The sequence below is a fragment of the Camelus dromedarius genome, chromosome 4, assembly GCF_036321535.1.
Source record: "Camelus dromedarius isolate mCamDro1 chromosome 4, mCamDro1.pat, whole genome shotgun sequence".
NCBI classification, from domain to species: Eukaryota; Metazoa; Chordata; class Mammalia; order Artiodactyla; family Camelidae; genus Camelus; species Camelus dromedarius.
In genome coordinates this window covers 78980267-78998292 of record NC_087439.1, presented here as the reverse complement: position 1 = coordinate 78998292, position 18026 = coordinate 78980267, and the positions used below count along the sequence as shown (strand labels likewise).

At 42.8% G+C, this 18026-nt stretch overlaps 1 protein-coding gene across 3 annotated transcripts in view; it reads right to left on the bottom strand.

The window, feature by feature from the left end:
• The window catches only part of STAT1 (signal transducer and activator of transcription 1), a 91757-nt gene extending 73738 nt beyond the window's left edge, over nt 1-18019 (bottom strand). For all 3 annotated transcript variants that reach the window (XM_031452109.2, XM_010979708.3, XM_010979711.3), the window contains exons 1-10: nt 17881-18019; nt 15509-15637; nt 14648-14792; nt 13239-13337; nt 8189-8278; nt 7103-7181; nt 5940-6031; nt 5573-5724; nt 3217-3375; nt 1490-1582 (exon numbers count right to left, since the gene is read on the bottom strand). In XM_031452109.2, the coding sequence (XP_031307969.1) occupies nt 1490-1582; nt 3217-3375; nt 5573-5724; nt 5940-6031; nt 7103-7181; nt 8189-8278; nt 13239-13337; nt 14648-14792; nt 15509-15636 (1037 nt within the window). In that variant the 5' untranslated portion in view covers nt 15637; nt 17881-18019. The remainder of the gene's footprint in view (nt 1-1489; nt 1583-3216; nt 3376-5572; nt 5725-5939; nt 6032-7102; nt 7182-8188; nt 8279-13238; nt 13338-14647; nt 14793-15508; nt 15638-17880) is intronic.
• Nucleotides 18020-18026: the final 7 nt, after the last annotated feature.

Below are 18026 nucleotides of genomic sequence, written 5' to 3'. Positions count from 1 at the left end.
TAAGCCATTGTTACTTTTAAAAACTATGCCAATTCTCTATCAACAACCATTTCAATAACCCTCATCCCATCCAGTTTTTGGTTATTACAAACAATGGAACTGACATCCTTGTATGTCTACTTGGATTTTTTTTAAAATGTATTTGTAGGATAAATTCCTAGCTATGAAATTACCAGGACAAAACTACAACATGAAATTCTGAAAGAGAGCAGCGCTGATTTTACATTCCCACCAACTGTTAGTGAGGGTACCTGCTTTCCTACACAGCCTCGCCAACGCTGGGTTTTATCAAAATTTCTATTTTGGCCAGTTCTATAGGTAAAACATAGTGAACATTACTTTCTACTAAAACTTGTACTTAATGCTTGTCCTATTCGGACAAAATGAAAATTCCACCCATAACTGGGGAGAAGGAGGCTCACATCTATAATTGCTCCAGGGCGGTATGGAAAGATGGAAGGAAGGAGACCTGGGCTGAGATGCAGATATGCCTCTGCTCCAATGAGCTGAAGACTTTGGGCAGGAGCCCCCCACTAGCCGGCTCCATTTACTGAAGCAGGTGATGGGATTAGACTTCGAGCCCCAGCCCTGCCAGCTGTGAGTTCTAGGACCCACGGGTGCTTCAGTGTGGTGCTGGAACACCAGCAGCCAGGAAGCAGCACCGTGAACCTAACTCAGCAGCATCCCGGAATAAAGGACTAGGGCCAACTCCGGAGGCAAGTCCAGCTCTTCAGAGTCCAGCTGCTCATCAGTAGAGGAATAGTTAAATGAATGTAGCCCACGCAACAGAAGAGAGTAAAGCCGTATGTTCTCATGTGGAAACACTCCTGTCAAGGAGAGAAACAGGTTGCCAAACACCAGAGACAGCAGAACCTTAGTTTTTAAAAATGAAATATTGTGGGTCACATATATTTGTGTGTGTCTATGCAGAAACAAACTATACACATGTAAACACAATGGATTCATTTATATATTTGTGTAGACATGGACAAAATTCTAGGAGGACTGACATTAGGCTATTTACCATGGTGGTCTATGGATATTGAGATCACACACAGCTCTGAGACTCTGATGAAAGATATGAACACACTCACCAGAAAAACGTTCCCCTCATGAGTCCACATTCACAACACACTGTGTATAGTTCCGGGGGAGATGTGCAGCTCAGGGTATGAGGGGATAAAGATGCAGGGAACTTTTACTCTCAACTACATGCAGCACTGTAATTTTGAATTTCTTTTGACAGTAAACGTTCATTACATTTACAACTGGAAGAAAATCAGGTATCTGTGTATGTATGTACACATATCTGTTATATTTCTAGTTTGAATAGAAAAGATACTCTTAGATATTCTAAATAAGAATTCATATTAAAATGCCTACTGCAGAATTACCTCTAAAGCACCCTGCCTAACAGTGCTGTGAAAGGAAGTTGGTGCAAACATCCTTCGCGGTAGGAGGTGTAGGGGCTACACCTTCTCTTTCTTACCTCAGCTTCACAGTAAACTGTACTCCAGTCTTCAAGACCAGTGGCCTCTGAGGATGAGTGGGCATGCAAGGCTGCCTTTCCACCACAAAGGAGCTGTAAATTCCCAGCAAAGAGCAAATTAGCATTTCCATGAATGTTGACGCAGTAAAAAGTTATTTTCCAGACAGAGAAGAGGGGGTTAAAGGGCACAAGCTAAAAACCAGTTTGAAAGAGTCTAACGGGTTGGATGAATAAAGTGAGGTTTTCCAGTCAGTAAAGAAATCCCCACATCTAACTTGCGCTCAGCAAAATCAGAGTAATTGCAGTGACCTGTGATGCTCTTCAACAATGAAAACCCTGAGTTGGATTCTGTTCATTTACAAATCTGCATTAAGAGTCAAGTTTGCTAATTAGACTTTGGTCTTCACAACATATACAAATGTCAAATCATAATGCTGTACGTCTGAAACTAATATGTTACACGTCAATAGTATGTCAATTTAAAAATAAAAATAAAAACAACAAAACAAAAATAAATTTTACTACAGTTGAAAATGAACCATGTACCCACACTGCTTATCACCGTAATTTTAAATTGATATTTTAACATCCTTTGGAAATTTGCTCTTCTTCTAGTAAAATTTAGTGGTATTTACTATCCAACAAACATTTCAAAACATTAATTTTCAATTTAAAAAAAGAATAAAATTTGCATTCCAAAACCCAAGTAAATATTCTTGATTATTTCAAAATCCATCACCCAGGCATTCCTGTTTGGACATTAGCCACAGGGAACAAAAGACACTTTTATTATGTCAAGTTAGCATTTTAAAAAATTGCAATATGAACTCTATTCTTCTACTCAGCACCATTTATTAATCTACTATCTACTATGCATGTCTGCAACACCTCCCCATGGGTGAGGCACTGCATAAGGCCCTGGTGGGGGAAGAAAATGACAAAGGTACATCTCTGTCTACTACGACTTTCCACTTTACAACAAAGATAACAGAAACACACAGACAACTATGTAAGAAAATCCAGAATGAGGGAAGGATAAAGAATGAACCATGCAGATCTGAAAGGGAGGCAGCATCTGCCTGGGAACTCTGAGACTTCATGATGAGACATAAGCTGAAATGTTCAGGATGTGCAGTTTTGAAAAGAGGTACCAGAGAAGGCTCTGAGGCCGAGGAAACACTGTACAGAGCGGCCTGGAGAAGCAACGACCAGAGTGGGCATGAGGTCAAGTCTGCCTGGAAATGGGGCACATGGAGAAGCTAATTCTGGAGTGGCTGCTGAGGGCCGGGCTGTGGAGGTGGCGCTTGGGAGTCTGGCTTAAGGGCTCCCCTCAGATTAGCAAGTGATGAGAAGCCAGACTGAACTCTGCTCTGGGACAGCGCAGGGTCACAGGGACGAGTGAGGGACCATTTAGGAGACTAAGAGTTCAGCAGAGAGGACTTCACAGTTTGAAACGTGACGAGACCACAGAACAGGAATGAGGACAAATATCAAGAGGTTAGACAGGTCTCGTTACAGACCAGCCACAGGAGGACACTGGTTACCAGCCTAGGTGGTCATAAGAACGATGGGCCATTGGCATCAACAAGGGATTCAGGAAGACCTGATTCAGGGACGCCATAAAAAATTTCATGTAACCTACTCAACCCTTCTACGTTACCAGAATTACCATAAAAATTTCCTTGCAAATCATTGCAAAAGGTGCAAAAACATCTCCCTCAAGTTACCTCTGAATGAGCTGCTGGAAGAGGCTGAAGGTGCGGTCCCATAACGCTTGTTTGTTTTTCGTGATGGGGTCATGTTCGTAGGTATATTTCTGCTCCAGTTCCTCCAGCTTCTTCAGCTGCTGACGAACCTGCTGCAGACTCTCCGCAACTATGGTGAACCTGGGAAGGCACAAGCCACAGGGGTCTGCATCAGAGGCCGTCCCCAGGCAGCCCGGATTGAAGAGAACCGCAGAAACCAACACGTGGTCTTTACAGGCGGCACACAAGGTTATCCGCCCAGCCGGCGCTGCAGGGAGAAACAGGGAGCAAACCTTCTCCTGGTGTAACGAGTTGTTATTTGGGAGGAAAAAAAAAAAACTACTGTGCACTGAATGATTACAGCCCAAGTAAAAAACCTCTGCACACAAATGAGAGGCACCAAAGAGAGGTGGGTGTGGGCCAGGGCTTCTGGGAGATCTGTGACTTCAACTGAGTTGTAAGATAACTGGGACTTAAAGGGACAAGGCAAAGGGAAGGGCGGAGGCAGAGGACGTCAGAGGTGATGTGGAGGCAGCGAGGGGCCGTGGGCAGTGACACGTGGTGGGGAGGAGCAGGAGAGCCCCGGGAACAAGGTCACTCTCCCCCTACACGGGAAGGAGAAGGCAGGACGTGCAATCAAGACACTCAAAAAAATACGTATATAAACCAAGGAGGACACCCAGCGACTGTGTTCAGTTTCCTCTGTCCTGACAGTAAACCACCAACGGTGGTGCCACCTCTGAGCCCAGCTGGGCTGTGGAAGTGCTGTTTAACTCCCCTGAAGCAATGACAGAAGAAAACCTTCTCCTAAGGGAAAAACATCTTCACTCGGTGGTCTCACTCCTTGGAAAGTTCAAAGCACTGAGCACAGCCGTTGGCCATGAAGTGAGAGGCAGGATAAAGGCAGGTGGGTGAGCTCTAGACGGATTCTAACCCAGTGATTCCCTACTTCGCTCAGGCCATGGCACACAAGAGCGCGATACTCCTTGTACAGCACAGTGGGGGACACCAGAGGGCATTCATGTCCCTGGAAGGGGTTCCTTGTGGCCTCAAGTGACCACTAGGGGACCCCAGCCAGCTGGAGGCCCCGCCGGGCCTCAGAGGCCAGTGTCTCACAAGGCACATGGGGGCACACCAGACTGGGGAGCTATGTTCCCACCTACAAGAAATTTGGGATATGGACTGGCAATTCAGAAATAAAAACAAGTGGCTGAATATTAATTGTGAATTACAAAAACAGCAATCCAGAAAGTAATCTATCTCATGAGCTCTCTGGTCCTTGGGCCTTTCTGTTCCAGGCCACCACCCCTCCTGCGGACTGACTCTACCTTTGCACCCCTCTCAGCTCGCTTCCTTCCTCAGCTCTGCAGGCCTCCCAGGAACTATGCGTGCACACCCTCAGGGCAGGCCACCTGGCCTTTCTGTCTCCGGTCTGTCCTCAGACTGCTGCCAGAAATCTGAAAAATTAACCTCCACTTAGGTGAAAAAAAAAACCCGCCTGGCTCACCAGTGCCCACCAGGTAAAGTCCCAGAATTCCCAGCTAGGTGTGGGAAGCTGCAGGAGCAGCTCCAGCCTCTCGCCCTCCTGGCACCCGACTCACTAGCCCCCAGCGTGAGGACTGAGGGCCCCTGCCCATGCCGGCCCCTCCTCCCATGCTCTTCCCCTCTCTGGTTCACAAGAAGTATGGCTGCTCACTCCCGAGTCAGGCCCACTTCCTCTCTCTAATCTTCCCTGTGACTCCTTCCTCGTTCTCCATGAGCTCTAGGCGGACCCTGTCAGAGCCCTGGCAACCTTTCACTGAACAGAGTCATTACCACGTCCATCTCCCGCCTCCACACTGAGAGCTCCTTACTGGCAACCACCAAGAATCATTCACCTTGTGTCCCCAGGCCCTCGCCCAGTGCCTGACACACACTGTTTAACAGGTGAATTTACTAGATGGATGACTGAATGAATGGCCCACTGACTATTATTTCATGTAAGCCTGGAAAATGCCTCAAGCTCTTTTGTTTTTAATAAACACTGGGACTCGAGCTGTTAAATGTGTTGTGTGACGACCATGGCACTGGTGTGTTGGCACAGTCAAACGACACATCCCACGGCACACGTACAGCAGGAGAGGAGGGCTCCAAACCAACCAGGACCTGGCTCAACCTGGCGTGATTAACACTGTGTTTTTCAAGTCAGTGTCTCCAGGGCAAGAAGCGGCTGGACTACATCAAAGTCTAAACCAAACTTTCGACAGGATCTGTTTCACTAACACAGCAGGAAGGTGCACACTATGAGTTTACACGGTTAGCGAGTCGGCTGCCAATTTTCTGCTTTGGAGAATCTCACCAGTTCTGCAGCTGATCGAGGCAGGCGTTGGGGGGTCCCCCAATACAGGCACTCTGCTGTCTCTGCTTCCATTCCACCAGTTCATCATTAATCAGGGCTTTCTGAGTAAGTTCGGTGACATTCAACAACTCTATTATTTTGTGAACTACTTCCTAAGGGGAGAGAAAGAAACAAAGTGAAATAAACTCATCTTTAATCACTGAATTTTAGAAGATTTTTTTTTAAGGAAAGCAAATATTCTTTCATCTCAATTGGGGCTGTAAGCCAGGTGGTTATAAAAATAACTTGTCCTCTGTTCTAAACTTCGAGTCCATTATTTACAGTCCCTGGCAAAACCAATGTGTTACCCTGGGAAGTGAATCACTACCTTTCTCTTACTGTCAAGCATTAAATACATCTTCTGGAGTAACATCTGTTCCTGTTTCTGATCATTCTTTGCCACACCATTGGTTTCATGTTCTGTGAATTGGGAGAGACAACAGATAAATATACATGTAAAAGAAGACAAAACCGACTAAAGCTAAGGCTCACATACATTTAGGAGAAATAAGGTCCAAATGCTGTCTGGAGATAGGTCAAAGTTGGTCCTTCTTTAGTCATTATTAAACAAAACAAGAAAAATGTCCTACACACAAAACCTGGACACCCTGAAACAAAGTACTTGCTTTCAGTGACTCATGTAAATGGTACTGTCTGGTTCTTAAGACACCGTCAGAATATTACCTAAATGAATATAAGTGACAAAATTCAAAGTCTCAGATAAAAAGTTGATAAAAAGCATCTCTGTGGCTTTGAAAGAGAAGCAGACAACTAGGAAATAGTAGTTGAAGTTTCTTTCTCTCCTACTTTGATTCAAGTTATTGCTAATAATCTCTCCATATTAACCATGGTATCCTCCAAACAACGCTAGGGGTACGTGGTAGCCTACGTGCTCTATACAATGCACACTTTCGGGTTACTTTCAGTGATGTTCTCTCATCATTAAAAACAAGGAAAACAACAAAATAGAGCAAAAGCGCTTTAAAACTTGAGGAAAAGGCTGAACTTCACCTGTGGAGTATATACGTGGAGCTGGAATGTTGGAAGGAACCTTGGGTTTTAGGGCAGGGGAACTCCACCACCTATCAGTCTATGTCAAAGTGGGCCAGGCGCAACGAGTGACGTGAATAACCCATAACCAGCGGCTATCAACTGGGTCGACTTTGCTACCCCAGGGATCACTGGAACGTCTGGACACCAGCTGGGCTGTCACCACTGGGGATTAGGGGATGATTCTCCTGCCATCTGGTGGGCAGAAGTCGGGGATGCGCCAAACGTCCTACAATGCACAGGACAGCCCCCACAATAAAGACTTATCTGGCCCAAAAGGTCACTAGCATGGAGGTTAAGAGACCCTGGCCTGGGTCATCAAGAAGCCAACTCTAGCAATTCAGAATCATAAAATATTTGGCAAATATGAAGGACTTTGTTATCTAGTGTAGACAGAAAAAATTACAGCCAATGGACACTGCTGTCAATGCTAACTCTTACCTCTGTTCTGCAAGGTCTTGCATTTAAAATCATATTCATCTTGTAAATCTTCTAGAGTCTTGATTTCATGCTCTATACACTACAAACAAAGACACAAAAAAGTTTCCCACTGTACTTAGAACAAAGACTTTAGGAAACAGATTATTGCTTCTATAGCTCCCAGAACACCGTGGAAACAGTCCTGCTCCCTCAAAGATGGATTTGACTTGTAAAATTCTGATCACACACATGAAATAATTTTCATTTCATTAGTAAGTATGTAATACGTTTATGAAAAGAAAAGCTATGGCTATTTTTGGACTGGGCCATTTGATATCTACTTTAACGAAGTATCTTCCTCAGAGGAGGCCAAATGAAGTTGTTCCAAGGAATCTGGAGTTTGGCAAGATGCTGTCTGATGCACAGAGTCAAGGCTATGCAGGTGTGACCTTGAGACCCACAGGAGAGCACAATGCCTGGTGGGAAGGCCATGTCCACAGACAGAGGCCTGGTGCAAAGCAGGACTCCTCACTCTTTCCCCCAAAGAGCCTCAACAGTGGAACGGAGTGAGCACATACCAGCGAGGGCACCAGTTCTACAAATGGTCTGGGAAGTTTTACCTTGAAATTATTGTGGCTGTTCTATTCTAATCAGAAGTATGTCAGAATTTCTTTTGTGGAGGTGCTTTTGTTCCCCTCCAAGTCTTAGAACGAGACAGGTGCTTGAGGAAGACGGACCATGTTTATCCTGGGGCTCTACGTAACCTCAGGAACACCTCAGTTTGAGAGGAGCAGACACAAAGGGCTGTTCACAGCAGCCACAGCTGGTGTATTGGGCAATGGGGCAAAGTCAATAGTTACTGCATGATCTCGCAAGGAAGGAAGAGATAAGCTCAATGTTTGGAAATTGTAACAGGGGCCATAAATGTCTATCTGCTCATTGGAATCACCAATTTGTTTAACTTATGGTTTGGAACCTGAACGAAGCTTTTCTTCCCAACTACTTAAAAGGCTGAAATCAGTTACCACGTTTATACTAGAGCAACTGAATCCTTATTTCCTCTGTAAAAAGTTACCAAGTAGACATGTACATTTACTCAGTACTCACCATAACCTTGTCCTTCACATTTCTCACTTTGCTGTCAAGTTCCTTCTGTTTGTCTAACATTACAGTGCTCTGAATATTCCCTGACTGAGCCTGTAATGGAAGGTACATGGTTAGCAGCCATCACTTCCTCCGTCATATTTATGTGCTGGTTCATCTCAAAAGTCAGGTCCACACCGTGTGCCCCACCTAACTCCCAGACCTTCCTAGACTTCCTGCAGGCCTCCCTCATGAGTGTGCACGAGAAACAGCTCAGTTCCCAAGGCCCTGGGAAATACGGGCAAGCTGTTAGCAAGGCTACGGAGAGACTAGGCTTAGTTCACGCCTGAAGTAAACTAGCCGTATTTCTGGAATTTTCCATCAAGTCATATAGCTCCATGGAACCACACAGGAATTTTCAGCAGGGTTTCTCAAATTCTGCAGACATGTTACTTTTACTAACCCTACTCATCTTAAAGCCATGCAGTTTACCGTGTGGACCCCAGACCAACAGCATCTTACCACCTGGGAGCTTACTGGAAATGCAGAATCTCAGGTCCTAATCTGATTTCTGAACCAGAAACCCAATTTTGACAAGATCCCAGATGATTCAGAGGCATATCAAAATCGAACAGCACTGCCATGAAGGCCTTCAGCGAATGTCTGCCGCTCTAGAGTGATCGTGAACACCAGCCCAGATGCACTGGGTCTGTTTTGTCTTCACCCCTGATAGCCAGGAAACAACCTGTTGCTATTTTTATTGGGGTCGCGCTAAGATTATGAATTAACTCAGCAAGAGCCAGTATCTTTATGATGTGGCTTTAATTCTTATGCTTCTAATGATTTTCTCGTCTGGCCGCAATACCAGGGACACGACGTTAACTAGCAGTGGAAGCGGTGGACATCTTTGCCGTGGCTCTGACTTCCTGATGTTTTCCCCAAATAAGTAAGACACTGTCTCTAGAACTGAGAGATGTATATTTTAATCTGTTAAGGAGGTACCCATCAATTCCTATTCTGTTGACTATTTTTTACCAGGGAGAGGTGCTGAATTCTGTCACACCTTTTCAGCATCTATAGAGAAAAGCGTATGCTTTTTCTCCTGACATCTATTCCTCATGTCTATTTATATAATGAATAACACCAATGGATTTCTCAGTCACTGTCTACACTTGTAATCTAAAATAAATCCTACTTGGTTATGATGTATTATTTTCTTAATGTAGTATTTAATTCTGATTCTTAATATTTTATTTATTTGATATTCATGAGTGAAATTGGTCCTTAACATTCTTTTTCTGTTCTATCACTATTACGTGTAGGTAATCAAAGTTATTCTTGGTTCACAGGAAAATGTTTGGAAGTTTTCTTTCATTTTATACACTCTGGAAGAGCAGAATTCAAAGCTTCCAAACTATATCAGAATAAAGTGTGCATTATAAATATACGAAGTGACTGGTATCCCCAGGTGCCACTTGTCATTAAGTGACAAATGGAGCTGCTCTGGCCATTCAGAATGAACCGTCACCTCGACCAGATCCATAATGCTTCTTGCCTCTACAGGGAAGTCTCTGCTGCTGTCAGTTTCTAAGCCAGCTGGATGCGGAGGACATGTCCAGTTGGCTCTGATAACAGCTGGACAGTTCACCCAGAAAGAGGGACCTGGTCACGCTGGAGGATCCCGACTTCCTAGTCCTCCTCCCCAGGCTGTCAAGGTCTGCTCAGTGAACAGAGGTATAAACAGTAATGGTTGTGTGCACGCAGCTGCACTTCCAGCTACTACATTCCCTTCCTCCCGTCACACAGGGAGATGCTCAGTGGAAAAAAATCTCATGATTGCGGCAGAGGCGTTAAGAAATCTCCCGCTTCAAACTTAAGCAAGAGTGCATCCGAGTTACCCAAGCCCTTTGCTGCTTTCTTACCCCCTCCTCTCACTCCCTGCCCCCTCCTCTACCCGACTCCTATCAGTTAAAAGATCTGCTTAGCTGGGACCTTACCATCAATTACCTCAAAGAGAACAACATCTGATTCTGATTCTACTTCCAGGGCGAGTCTTTAACTTTTTAACTTTCTGACACAGCAGGAAACATCAGGAAACCACAAGAAGGACAAGCGTTACTGTGGGCAGGGACCTCAGCCATCGTTGACTCCTATTTCCTCATTTCATACCTCCCCTCTAGAGACCTTGTCTGGAGGGTTTTAATGAGAACTCGGTTACTCACACAACCCAGACCAAAGAAGAATCTTCTGTTCAAGGAGGCTGCTCTCCTCAGCAGAATAAACAGCTGCCCAAGAGGCGATGTGACAGGCGCTCAGAGGGTGTCAGAAGCCCCAGTCAGAGTGCCCTCAAATCCCACCTCCCACATCAGAAAACTGAAGAGAGACTACGTGACTTCTCCAGTGAATTGGTTTTAGAGTCAGACAAATCTCAGTTTGAATTCCAAACCTTATTAGCTTTGTGGCTTGAGCAAAGTACTTGACTTCTAAACCTTAGTTATCTCATCTACCTTCAGTAATAGCTCTGAAAGCATTTATTCAAATGAAATAAAGGTTATAAAGTGCTCAGCACAGGGCCTGAAACGTAAGCACACAGCACATGGTGACTCTGTTACTCAAGATCACGCAGACGGAACCACAAAAGGAAACCGAGAGCCACTACAACCTGAAAGAAATGATCACCACCCACTGGTGACTTAGGATCTCGTGGACCTAATTTTGTCCATATGTAAATTAGCTTTTTCACCACACAGAAAGAAAGAAAGAAAGAAAGAAAGAAAGAAAGAAAGAAAGAAAGAAAGAAAGAAAGAAAGAAAGAAGCTTAGTGTGCTATAATGGCAACAGACAAAACACCTACAGTCTACTAAAAAGTCTCTCTGTATAATATTCTCAAACGTATTTTCTAAAAGCTTCTCTTTTCAAACGAAGAAAAGGAACCACACTTTCCTATCCCAACACTCCTACAGGGTTCTGTGCTCTTTAAATGCTCTGAACTGACTCTGAATTTTGCATGTTTTTCACTTGTTGAATGTTTTGAATCCTCACTTAACTATCCCACAGTGTCAACAATGAACAATTCATGGACACTCTGCTTCATCTCTGGCCCTAAAACTGGGTTCCTCTGAAGCAAATAACAGACATCACATCATTCCATACACACGTCCATCAGTATGAATAGAAGACATAGTTGTTAAAAAGTACTTCAACAAGCAGGGCAAATGGCAAAGAAATGTTTCTAAATTTTCCAGCCAGCAGTAGGCTGGATAATTTTGGAAAGGAGGGACCTACTGTGCCTTTTCCCTTCTTCTGATACCTCTAGACATCCAGGACCTTTCCTCAAACCCCAAAAAGGCCTCACATCTCTGGCTTACAGTGGGGCAGTCCTCTAAACGTCTTCACAGGGGTTCACTGATAACTCAGGTGTCCTCTGAGAGACTTAAAATGAACCTCTCCCTAGGAAACGCATATATTTTCAAAGGGGAGCCAAAAGCTGACAAGGCTTCAAGACCCAAAGCACACCCAGCAGATGGGGGCTGATCTGGCAGAGCAGAAATCACCTACTCTGCCTCCCAGTGCTGACCTGGGGCCAAATGTCAGGAGAGAAATGCCTGGGTACCAAGGTGACAGTTCATTCTTCTGCCCATCTCTGCTCTTGGCTTCCTCTCGAGTCTATCTGAGAAACAGGAGCAGCATCGCATAATGCTCTTAAGATGAAAATCCCATGTAATAACCAAAGCTTCGTGCTGAAAGTCTCCCAGGTCCATGCCATGCTAAAGAAGGCACACCTGTCTCAGAGAAGACAGCACAGCCAGCTTTTCCTGATAGACACTTTTGTTTGCTAGGCTGGGTAAAGGATGAACTAGCCAGCTTGAGTTTAAAGCATATAATATGTATTTTTAAATGCTTAGTGCAGCAAGATGCTTTCAGCGTGATGGTGAGACAGTAACTAAATGCCCAAGGAGGCAGCAGATGCACAAGGACTGGGGCAGTTGCTCAGGAAGTGCACAGAGAATGGTATTCACCACCACTACTTAAATGCTCTCTCTCCACCCCCCACCTCCCAATCTCACAGCTCATTTTGTTAGTTACTTGTTAGAGAAATGCACTTAGGTCCCTGGACTCTGCACACTTGTATTCCACCCTGTACTCTGGCCTTCTCCCCCTCGTATAGGAATGGTCTCAGCCAGAGTAACCCACACTCCAGTGGTTTCACAACTGTCTGCCTGCTAGGTTGTTCCCACCACTCCACCACTCAATGAAAGGCATGAATAAATGCCACGGCAACTTCCAAAAATTGCTGAACCCTGATCACCTTCCTGATTAGATCATGATAAAATCTCGGTGCTCATGTCACTCCTCCGACTCATTCACTACCGCGATGTCTTAGCTATTTAACAGATTATCTCAGTCCTATTCAAAACAAAGTTCTTGACTTTCCCATCAACCCATTCTTCTCCTCCAAAGCCAACTGCTCCCTGCAAAAACCCTACTCCTGTCCCTTCCCTGTCTCTCCCAGCTCAGTAAACAATATCGCCAAGTGACTCAAGTCACAATCAGAGTCATCCTCAACTCTTCACTCTCTCTCACACCCACGTCTGAGCCCTCATGTGAGCGCTAGGGGTACCATGTCTGAAACATGACTGGAATCTGTCCACTGGTTGCATCCCTACCGCACACTTCCCACTCAGCTCCCCTGGCCTGCTCCAAGAGCCCTCCCGCCCCAGCACCTCAGAGACGTTTCCTGACCCTGATCTAAAGAAACACCACCAGCCCCCAGATACTCCACTACTGTCCACGCAGTACCCTGCTTTGTTGCCTACATGGCAATTAGCACTATCTGAAAGGATTTTGTTTATTTTGTCTCTCTCTCACACTGGAATGACTTCCATTAAATCAGGGTCCTTTCTCAGGGCCTGGGTCTATAACATCTCTGTATCTGATTTTACCCACTTCTTGGGGCTATATGATCAGAGGCCTCATCACCCCTGCCTTGAAACAGGGCCTCAATAATAGGTGCTGAACAAATGAATGAGTTTTAATTTCAATTATCTTTAGTGTTCAATTAGGAAAAAAGTACCTGTTTGAATCTCTGGGCATTTTCCAAGATCTTTCTTTCTTCCTTCAGACAGCTACAGATGATCATAGACATCTGGATTGGGTCTTCCTGAAAATTATCCTAGACATGGGTTGTTAGAACAAAAATAAATTAAACTGCAGAATGCTTAAACTATTGTGTATTATATATTGAAATGAGTTGGTTCATATCCACTAAGAAACCTCATCCTTTACCTAGTAAATTTTACATAAACTATTTTTGGTAAAAATCAAAATATTCTTTTTACAATTTATGACAAAAAACTGTTTTAACTTTCCAATTAAGTGCAGGTACCTAAATTAATTCTTGGTCAAAAACAAGTATTTTCATATATGGTTCCTATAATATATTTAATTTCTATTGTTCTTGGGCCCAATTACCAACCTTGTTAGGTTCCTGAGACAATGTAAATGATACAAAAAATTATTCATGATATCCCTCAATTAATTTATCTACTGGTCTCTGCTTTTATTCAGACCAAAGATATTCTTCTCAGTTTTTCTGTTTTCTTGCCGAAGCTAGTTTTGCAAAATACTGGCAAATCATGTCTCTTTATAACAGGTATAATTAAGCAAAGTCTGTAGGAGAGCAAATTTCTGTAAAATTAATCTGGCTTTCCCACTCACTGTTATTATAAAATCACAGATGCATTCAGGGGGGCTGTGGGGGGGAGCGTCTAATTACCTAAGTTGAACAGTTTGGTTGTTTGAGGAATAAAACAAGAAAATGACAGTACTCACTTCCATTAACACAGGAAAGTTCCATCAATACAGAAGTAAAAATGGCAGCCAGCCTTAAGGGAGGCTGGGAGTACTTCTGAAGAATTCCTAAAACTTTGCAGCATACTCTCTCCTACCTAGAACTCCCTTTGACTTTCTCATCCGAGGGAAGGCAGCTCCAGCAGAAGCAAGGCAAGGTGGAGTCTAGCTCCAATTCACCAACTCACTACTGGGCCATTGGGACGTCAAACCTTTCTGGACCTATTCTTCATCTGTATACCATGCACTTAGACTGGCTTCATCACTGAAGTTCCTTTGAACTTCAACATGTTACTACAGCTCACCTGTTCTTAACATGTAACCTTTTTTGACTTAAATATTGACAACTTTTAGTAAAACAAGGTTAGGGCATCGCATTTCTCTCAGAATTTCTTATGCCCAACAGGTATGCCTAACCCTTAAGCCTGAAACTTCCTTTGTTTACAAAGTGAATTGATAATTTTATTTTACTTTTGCTATAAAATATTAGCCACATAAAATGAGTTTATTCAGAGTCTCTGTAGCTTTTCTAAATACCAATGAGTGCATGTTCAATAGTATTTGCTGAATGAAAAAAACTCTCTTATGTAAACAGGGGAACATTTCAACTCATATGCAAAAAGCAGGTCATACCTGAAGATTACGCTTGCTCTTCCTTATGTTATGCTGCAATAAAAAATTATTCTCCAATGAAAAGCGACTATATTGATCATCCAGCTGCGATAAGAGGTCGTGAAAACGGATGGTAGCAAATGAAACATCATTGGCGGCATGCTCCCTAGGAGATTCAAAATTCACACACTTCATTAAGATGCTACTTTAAACAGACCAAATAAATACTGCTTTCCTTATTGAAATTATTAAAAATAATCTTAAGTGTTTTCTTGGGATTTATTTCCTCCTTTTGAAACTGACATTGCTTTTAGCAGCAGCTTGTACAATATTTCTATTACATAAAATTAGCATGAGAAATCCTAGCGCTCCAAGATTCTGCACAAAACTGTGACTGGTGATTATCTCTGCAGGTGAAAAATCAACAGAGGGCCTTCACTTTCTACATCAAATATTTTCGGAACATTTAAAATATCTGCAATGAGAAAACAAAATTTTAAAAAGAACATATACTGGTTTTAAGAGATACTCTCTTAATTGTATTACTTCGTTCATACTTCTAATCAGTATTTTACCATAATTTGGCTTCATTTCTTTTAACTTACTTCTTTCTATAGCCTGGGTCCTAACTTGGAAAATAACTGGTGTCAGCATTATCTAACCTGTCCAAAGCATTTAGGAGGACAGATTATACTTAAATCGACAAAAATGGCATGTAGAGGCACATGTCATTTTTTCAAGTGAACACATTTTTCCACAACAGATAATCCCAATGGCTGCTGATGAGATTCACCTTGCAGTCAATGTGGCTCCCAGTTACTCAATCAACAAGTTATCTTAAAAGTGGAGAAAAACAACTTCTGTCTAGTGAGTTTTCCTTACCAGTCTTGCTTTTCCAGCCACTGTGCCAGATACTGTCTGATTTCCATGGGAAAACTGTCATCATAGAGCTGGTGAACCTGCTCCAGGAATTTAGAGTCAAGCTGCTGAAGCTCATACCACTGGGACATCCTACAGGGAAACACAACACAGATCACAAACGGAAGCCCCCCATCCCCCACCCCCAGCTCCAAAGAAAGCATATCTAGCATTGTGCTTCTTCTAACTATCTCACTTAATCCAAAACATACTTTATCTATGAAATACACTTTGTAAATGGTGTCTATATTTCAAAGCCTGTTTTTTTAATTGAGTTTTGGGTCAATATATTTTTCTTCTCAAAAAAACACATTTTCAGGTCTTTGCTCAAGTATCAACATATCAGGGAAGCCTTCTCTGGTCACTTTATTTAAACTGGCACTACCTCTCACCCTGGAAAATACTATCCCTCCTCCCTAATGTATTTTTCTCCATTGCACTCAACGTCATCTGACCTGCCACATATTTTCCTTTTTATTTTGATTAGTGTCTGTTTTCCCCACATGAAGGGAAGGATTTTTGGAGGGGTTTGTTCGCTGCTGTTATCTCCAGAAAAGTGCCAGGCACACAGTAGGTATTCAATAAATATGCCTTTAAAATGAATCTGCACTTCTATCAGATTAAACAAATGGAAAATATCATTTAATTAAATTTGCTTTAGGACAAATCATAAGACCTCTCCAAAACTTTCTCTTATAAATTACAGTTGTAATATATACACTTGTAATATAACTCAAAGAATTTTAAACTGGTTTTTTACATTTTATATAATTCACACGGTAAAAATGAATTATTTTTGTTATGTACGTTTTAAAAGAGATATGTTTTCTTCTTTTCCTACTGCAAACAAGAAACCTGGCACAAGAAGTCTTAAATCCCAGAAATAATTTTTAAAGATTGAAACATTTTAAAATGGAATTTGAAAGGATAAAGTAACACTATCTCTTTGGATAATTGTAAGTCAATTTTTATACAGCAGTTCTGCAGATTAAAAAATGAAAACAAAAACCTGATTCAAACAAATCCTAACATCTATTAGGAAAATGAAGACCCTCTCTTCACCATAGCATAACTGAGGATTTAATATCAGCGCACGGCTGACAATATTCAGAGTGGAGGTAAGTGAATCTTATCCTACCAGGCCTCTGAGAAATAGGTCTGGATTTTCAAGCAGGGTATGGAAAAGTGTATGCACGCTTGCTGGTGAGAACATGTGTGCAGGCATGAAGTCATGTCGACTCCACAAATTTCCTTCCAAAGGAAGGTTAAGAATACGGTGGGACTATAAAACTAGTTACCATCACAAAACCAAGCCACCCCTTTAACACATTTGCTGTAGCAATTTGATTTTTCACTTCAAAATTATTTTCCCCGAGTAGAAGATTCCAAATCTGTGGTGCTCCTCCTCCCAACTCAGTGTCTAATAAATAAGGATGTGCCTAAAGCGAATATGCTGTCCGGAATGTCAAACAATGGCGGTTGCAATACCTATTAGGTGAATGACCTCAGGAAACTCATTTCCCTTTCAACAGGGTGGTTGTTAAGACTGAATGACCTGGTATAGACACAGCACCTGGCACAAAGCAGGCAAGCAACACATTCATGTTAACAAATCCAGAACCCACTCCACCTTCTCACAAAACTTGTTACTAACACAGGGAGTGGCATGATGGTCCCCCAGTCACACCTGGCTCAAATTCCAAATTTAGGTCTGACACCTTCCTCTACAGTCCCAAGACCTCCTATCTCCCAGCCTCCAACACTATTCCCCAATCCACCTTCTTTAAGCTTCCTTAAGCTCTATGATGTCTTCCCTACATGATGTAAGCTTCAAAGTTGCTGGGACAATGTCTTAAAAAAAAAAAAGAAAAAAAACCTCTGCACTTTGGACAATGTCCTGCACATAACTCTGCTCTCAATAGTGTTTGTTCGCTTGAAATCGAGTATATTTCAGATTGAATTATAAAGTAAAGGGCAAACCATATTATGGTCCAACAAGTTTGAGTCCTGCATTCCCTGCATTAAGCAATGACTGCAAACTGACTTGCGTTGGAGGCTCAAGTCTTATTTCTGTCTAGTAAAAACCTATGCAACTTAATACAAACAACATTCAGAGTAAAATCAACCACACACCTATTTTTCTTCCTCCAAACACTCTGGTACTAACTAGTCAGATTTTTTTTTTTAACTAATTATATTATTTGAGGGTCAGCAGGAACTAATTATCACTTTTACATTCCAGGAGCATACTAAGCTCCTTTATCTTTACACACAGATATATAATTAAGTTCCAAAGTCAGGTACTCATTCATTCATTTCCATGAACATTTACTAACCTGTCACCTTGTGCCCCAGCAGAGGGCTGGGTATTCAACACAGGCAGCAGCTACACACAGCACGTCAGATGCCAAGACTGTTGCGTTTGTGTGCACAGGGTGCCAGGGCCTAACTGAGACAGCTCTGTGGAGGTGGCACAGTGCGA